This window comes from Anolis carolinensis, chromosome 1 (genome assembly GCF_035594765.1).
Source record: "Anolis carolinensis isolate JA03-04 chromosome 1, rAnoCar3.1.pri, whole genome shotgun sequence".
NCBI classification, from domain to species: Eukaryota; Metazoa; Chordata; class Lepidosauria; order Squamata; family Dactyloidae; genus Anolis; species Anolis carolinensis.
Genome location: NC_085841.1, coordinates 189080270 through 189087242, shown reverse-complemented (window position 1 = coordinate 189087242; position 6973 = coordinate 189080270). Strand labels below are relative to the sequence as shown.

General features: G+C 36.4%; 1 protein-coding gene across 3 annotated transcripts in view; it reads right to left on the bottom strand.

Annotated features, from left to right (window-relative positions):
* Positions 1–172: 172 nt before the first annotated feature.
* Positions 173–6973, bottom strand: part of creb1 (cAMP responsive element binding protein 1) — a 44257-nt gene continuing 37456 nt past the window's right edge. For all 3 annotated transcript variants that reach the window (XM_062962558.1, XM_062962552.1, XM_062962548.1), the window contains one exon: positions 173–6330. In XM_062962558.1, coding sequence (XP_062818628.1) covers positions 6186–6330 — 145 coding nt within the window. In that variant the 3' untranslated portion in view covers positions 173–6185. The remainder of the gene's footprint in view (positions 6331–6973) is intronic.

The following is a 6973-nucleotide window of genomic DNA, read 5'->3' as shown; positions in this document are numbered from 1 at the left end:
TATAGTTTCTTTAAAATGTAACTGACAGTTTCCCACTAGCAAAACACAAACAGTAGCCCATATATATTTCAAGGAATTGCCTCTTTAAAAGTGCATTTTTTTTGCATTTCATGGCTATTTGGGACTAAGCCCTTAAGAAATTATTCCCATGTCTGAAAAAAGAGACCTCAAAAAGATTTCAAAAGCATGTTTATGTGTCTGCACATAAATGTGTAAAAAGGGTGTTATGACAGTTCATACCACAAACTTTACAGTAAGAAAAGGGACTTTTTGACAATAATTCACAAATTCACAAGGATCACTTTAATATACAAAGCAATTACTAGCATTCTGAAACACAAAGCAATTAGTATGTACATAATGTTAATAAAATGCATTATAACTCAGTATGTAAAAAAACCCATAAAGCAGAAAAGGATAAATTACAAAATTAAAATGGGGATGGTTTGAGGAAGTACAGAATTCTCAAATTAACTTAATCCATGTGTTGTCCATATTCTCTGTTGAGTAATATAATTTCCAGAGAAAACTTTTAGAAAGTTCAATACCCTGTTTTGTGCTGATTGTTTTGGGCAAAGAATTAGAAATAAAGGGGGTTGAATTAAATTTATTAAATAAAAATAACATAGCCATCCCCACTCCAGACTTCCCACATTATTCTAAATGAGTTTTGCATGACAAACTCTTGATGTGAAAAATTACATCCAAGAAAAAAAGAGGGAACTTTACAGAAGGTGCCAAGGTTGCATAGCTCTCTTCCCTGGACCCCAGCAGTACACCTTCAGCCAGAACAGTTTACATGCGAAGCTGTTCGATTTTGAAAGGAATTAAAAGCCTGACATCCAGTGACTTGCTTTTGCAAAATAGAATATTACACAAACAATTAGTAGCAGCTGGAGGAAGAACAACTTGAAAAAGCATTTTATACAAAAGGATCTCTCAATCGTTCATGGGTTTTCTAATTACACCCAAACCTGTATTATTTTCTTCTCTTAGGCTTCATTCTGTCTTGGATTGTCCCTAATATCAACCCTATCTGGTTAAGGCTGAGGATGCATATACATTGTAGAATTAACGCGGTTTGGCATCACTCTGAATGCCATGGTTGAATGCTATGGAACCATGAGAGTTGTAGTTTTACAGCAGTGGTTCTCAACCTGTGGGTTCCCAGGTGTTTTGGCCTACAACTCCCAGAAATCCCTGCCAGTTTACCAGCTGTTAGGATTTCTGGAAGTTGAAGGCCAAAACATCTGAGGACTCATAGGTTGAGAACCACTGTTTTACAGGGTCTTTTATTCCTCTCTGCCGAAGAGGGCTAGTCCTCACCAAACTAAAACTCCTGGGTTTCCAAAGCATTGAGCCATGGCAATTAAATTGGTGACAAACCTCATTGCTTCCACAGTGGAGATGGATCCTGAAAACTATAGTAACTGGCTCTAAATAGCATCCCAACATAGTTACTATTGCATCACATTACTGCAGATTCCTGACAGTCAATCTACCAATTCATTCTTAACATCCCACAAGCAAATCCTCAATAATTCTTTGTATAGAAATAAAATGGTATGCAAACCCTAAGAAAATGAACAAGAAGGTGTGTAACAAGACGTCATGAGAATCTTTGCAGGTGTAAACAAGGTACAAATGATCTACAAAGAACCCCAGGAATTTCTGATTATAGGAAAAAGCTTTTAAAAGACGTGAATTCAGGGTAATGGAGACCTGCACTTTGCAGTACCAAAAATACAATGTGTTTGAAAAATTATCAGCTTATTCTGGACTGCATATGGTTTGTATTCATTTTTAAGAATGCATTTCAAGTTGAAATATCTGGGTTTACATTTCAGGCCTCTAACTCCTGATTTGTAATCTTGAAATGAAGTCAAAGAGTGGCTTAGAAGCTGAGTAGGCTACAAAATTTTCAGCACCGTCTGTTTATTTGTTTGCTGTGCTTCTCAGTATGATTATGCTCACAGCAACATTAGAAGATTCATAAACCATTGGTTTGTACGGCATATGCATGAACTCACTTTACACTAAAGGATTCAGTATTAGGCACAATATTCTGCCCATATTCATTGCCACTGGGAAACATTCAAATTGTGCTTTAAAAAAATAAATAAAGGTCAGATGATAATAAAGCTCTATCACTAGCAATAAAAAGTTTTTTTCATATTTCTAGCCTCAGGTTCTCAGAACATTGTTCACAAACTGCAAGGCAAACCATATGAAATGTATGATTTTCCCTTTTATCGTATGACTGCTCTAATAATGAAATATCCACCTTTATTACATTTCCACTGACACCAGGGGGACTGGAATACTCCTAACTTAACCTGACTTCTACATCTTTGGTACTGCCTTGTGCAGATCACCCTGAGAGAACCGTCTCCTTTTATAATTATCCTGAGAGTCAGCTGATCAGAGTATTGAGATGTACAAACAGAACAGGTCCAAAATAAGCATGCTAGAAATTCCTCAAGTTAAGCAAGAGCAAAACCACATGATTAAAACTCCTGGACTATACCTTTGCAAAAAGGAAATTAGGAAAATGCCTCTTCTTATAAAAAATCTTCCCACGCATTAAAAACTAAAATGTCAAGAGGAAGACAGCTATACTGGAATTTCTCCCCAGTGTAATGATGGGTAAAATGATGACCTCTGGAACTGAGAAAATTATAGAAACAGTAAATATAGCTGGGCAAAAGTGTGCTGTGGATTCAAGCAACACTGCTGATAACTGCTGGAGTCTGGAGTGAGCTGCTATGAAACGCCACAAAAAGAAGCAATCACACAAAACTGAGCAACCCTTTTTTCCTTACAAGAGGGGACAAAAATAGCAAAAGGGCCTATTGTGTTCCCTTCATACAACTCCAATGTTTTCCAATTATTATTTCTGTAAAAGTGTATAGCTGCCAAGAGACAAAGCACAAAGTGAAGACTATGGGGATTTGAGGACTTTTAAACAGTTGCCATTGTTTGATAATTCACTATCAAAATATATATATATATATCTATAAACAGCAATGAAATAAAGTAACTGAAAACAAAGGTACAACATATCAATAAGCGCCAGAACAATGTATCTCATAGTACTGAGGGGAGGGAAAAGGGAAAAGAAGAAACGTTGTGTGTGTGTGTGTACTTGTGCATGCCTATACCCACTTTAATAATGCACACGCAAACCCAAACATACCCACACACAAATTCTCTTTTTTCTGACCTTAAACATACTATAATACTCAGCATTCCTGACTTAAAAGCTCTCAGAGCTATAGATTATATACTGTGTATATATTTTATATATGTACATATTTTATACATAAGCATTTCCCAAGATTATCTCTTAAAAGAGCACCTTGGACAATATTTTAACTACCTGCACGGTACCTTTTATTTTGTGAAATACAAAAACTGTACTTGAAACCAATTTATATATGATGATTACAATGGAGCTAGCCCTTTCTATGCCTTTTAAAAAATTCAATTAACCCCGACTTTTAACAAAATTTCAGTTATGCTGCCAAAGGGCTAAATGTGTAACAGCTCAGTAACACAGGTCTTTTTCTTAATTAAATATATTACCAATATATAAAATGAGGGGATTTCCCGCCTACATTGTTTTTCACTTCTGTCGGATACTAGATTTGCAAAGCATATACTGGTCAACTAGTCAGCTCTGTGCTTGGGTTAATGAAAATGTAATTTATACTACTTAAGGAATACTAGGCGTCCAAATAGTTCGGTACTGGATAAATAAAAATTGATTTAAAATGTTATTCTTATTGCTGGTGAAACAGTCCAGAATAAAAACCCTGAATTTACCTATAGAACAGCCAGATACTGTGACACAACAAATGGTATATATACTGAGGCAAACCAACTAGACCCTGAAAAGGCCACATCTAAGGTAGGGCCAGCAGCCTCATAATAACTCATTTTGCTGGTGGCCTTTCTGATGAAATACAATCTCAACAAATTATGGAGGACACCAAAAGAGTGAGGGTGGTTGCTTTTCTGATACTATCTTTGTAAAACAAATCATGAATTATTGCATAATTTCTACAATTTAAATGAATTATCTGACACAGAAACAGGCATTTTGGGGGAAAAAATCTCAAACTATGACCACTAAATACAATGGTTTTCAGGGAAACTATCAATACAAGAATGAGTTCTGAAAATCAATAGAGCTCATGATTCGACCAGAATTCTGTGGTTGGGCAAACCAGTCTCACAATGCAGATAAAAATTGTGCAATTCAGTTCTCCATAATCTGTCTGCTTCAATCTTTGCAAGAATCTATTTATTTTCAAAAGGGAGCTGAAGTCCAAATTATTACAAAAAGTATTGAGTAATTAATATGTTTTTGTCTTGCTTTCTCCAGTTTGCTCAAAGCAGTTGACAAGCGAGACATAAAATGTTTTAGAAACATACGGTCCATCTTCTGAACCAACTATAGATTGAAAAGCAAATTTGATAGTGAATAAAAGCAGGCCCACGGAAAGGCTGCTTAAAGGGAGGCTTGAAAACTTTTTAATTCTATGAACTATTTCAGTGTTTTATAAACAGCCAAATCTAATTTGCTCCCATGCATTACATTTAGACTTTGTCAATAGAATTCCTTTCTCTTAAATGGCTAGTCAATATGACTACAGATGTTCATCTCATCTGATAACATCTCTCAAATGTTTTGTGTGTTTCTTTTTGTTTCAGAAAATCTATTATCCAGTACTATATACATTAATTACCTACATTGATAAAGATCAAGATTATCCGCTTAAATTAGAGATTAAAATAAATTTACATTCTCTAAAATGTTTCTGTTTCCATATTCACTATGAAGGTCTAACCCTTACCCTAACTTCTTCAATTATCAGTCTGAATAGTCATGTTTCATTTAAGATTCTTACAAAGTATTGCAGGGAAAATGTAGCTGTTAAATGCAAGTGCTGCATTTAAATTTCTGCAGCTGAACTTTACTGATAATCCCAAGGTTCTGCTCAGATTGGTTGGCTTTAACTGCATTGGAAGACAGTGTTTAATCCATTAGTTTACTGGACAAAATTCACAATTGTACACAATAAAATTTTAGTAAGAATTTTTTTCTGCTATGTCATTTGCTCTGATTCTTATATTAACCCTGGCTCCTTTTTTGGGGCACTAAATGATAATTTAAAGGCTATATCAAAAGGGAGTGTTTAAAAAACTTGTATTTGCATAATATAATTAGGATGGGCTGTATGTTTTTCCATCTTCACCCAAAATGTACATTGTGTTGGCTTTGTTTCTGATAATGGTGGCCTTGGATAACATCACCTTTGGATGGAGCAAAACAAAAAGGTAGTGCTTTTAATGAACAATTCCTTATAACAGTGTCTTTTCTACACTAAAAGTTGTTGTTCCTATTGTACTGGTCATTAGGAATTGATCATTATGTCAAAGGTATTTGGTAACTTCTGCACATGAATGCATATCATTGAATATACCACTTCTTCCCAAATTACAGAAGATCAACGTAATCAATTTTACAGTATAGAAAAGCTCTGAAAAACTGGGGAGGGGGAGGACAGGCCATCAACCTGTCCTCTCTCTGACCCTTTCTCTCTGTTACTCTGATATCTATAACACCTGAAGCAGTATATATCCTTTGGCATCATTCCACCATATATAGAGAGCTGCAACTGTACAGTCTGAGGATGGATGTTAGAAACCATGAAACAATTTGGCAACCATAGCTTCCTTGGTGTATCATACCTGTACATGGCCTCTGTTTACTTCAGAGGCAGAGGCTGCCTCTCTGGGGTTTTCCGACAAGTGGAGCACACTACATCTTGAAATCCTTACAGCATTGTTGCCGCATCCAATAACTTTGGAAGTGAACATGCTTATTCCGTGAAAAGGATGGGAAGTGAGGAAGTCAATTCTTTCTCTTCACACTAGTGACAAAAATAATCTGGGGGCAGGGGACGGGGGGGGGGGGGGAGTGGAGGCAGGTGTCTCAACATTCACAGTTTAATGCAAAGCACAGACGAATTAAATTCTGCAGTTGCTTTCAGGCAGTTTTGCGCGTAGATTAAAAAAAACAGAAATGTTTAGAAAATTAAAAGTTCACTTTGTCTTTCTGGCTGTCACCAAACCAGTCTTTCTCCTGCATTAACGAGCCAAAAAATTGGGATCTAAAATTAATCCGATTTGTGGCAATAAAGGTCCTTAAGTGCTTTCAGTTCTTCAATCAATGTCTTGTTTTGGTTTTCAAGCACAGCCACTCTGTTTTCTAGACATTTGACATATTCCTTTTTCTTCCGGCGGCACTCGCGTGCTGCTTCCCTGTGGGTGAAACGGGACATTCAAAATCAGATCAATATGAAGATATGCTTCATAGGTTTTGAACTATGATTATGTAAGCAAAAATGTCTGGGTGGTATATTAATTTGCGGGCTACAGCCAACACAAATCTCTTTTCGGACAGGTAAAGCATTATGTTTTACTACAGTGGTTGTCAACCTTCAGTCCTTTTTGGACATCAGCTCCCACATAGAGCTGGTACCTGGATGGGATTTCTGGGAGTTGAAGTCCAAAACACCTGGAGGATCAAAGGTTGACAACCACTGTACTAAGTTTAATATTTTTGGTAAGTTAAATGAAAAATATGGAAGAGTCAGAGTCAGTAAAAGTGCTTAGAATCAATTATAAATAAATTTTAGAGCAGTAGTTCTCAACCTGTGGGTCCCCAGGTGTTTTGGTCTACAACTGCCAAAAAATCCCAGCCAGTTTACCAGCTGTTAGGATTTCTGGGAGTTGAAGGCCAAAACATCTGGGGACCCACAGGTTGAGAACCACTGTTCTAGAGCAACAAGAAGGGGGTGGGGGTGGGGAGGGAGTGAAAATCCACTCCTTCTTAAAAGAAACTTTTTACATCACTCAACGCGGTACAGAAGAAAAATAATTAACTTCATGCAATTTTAAAAGA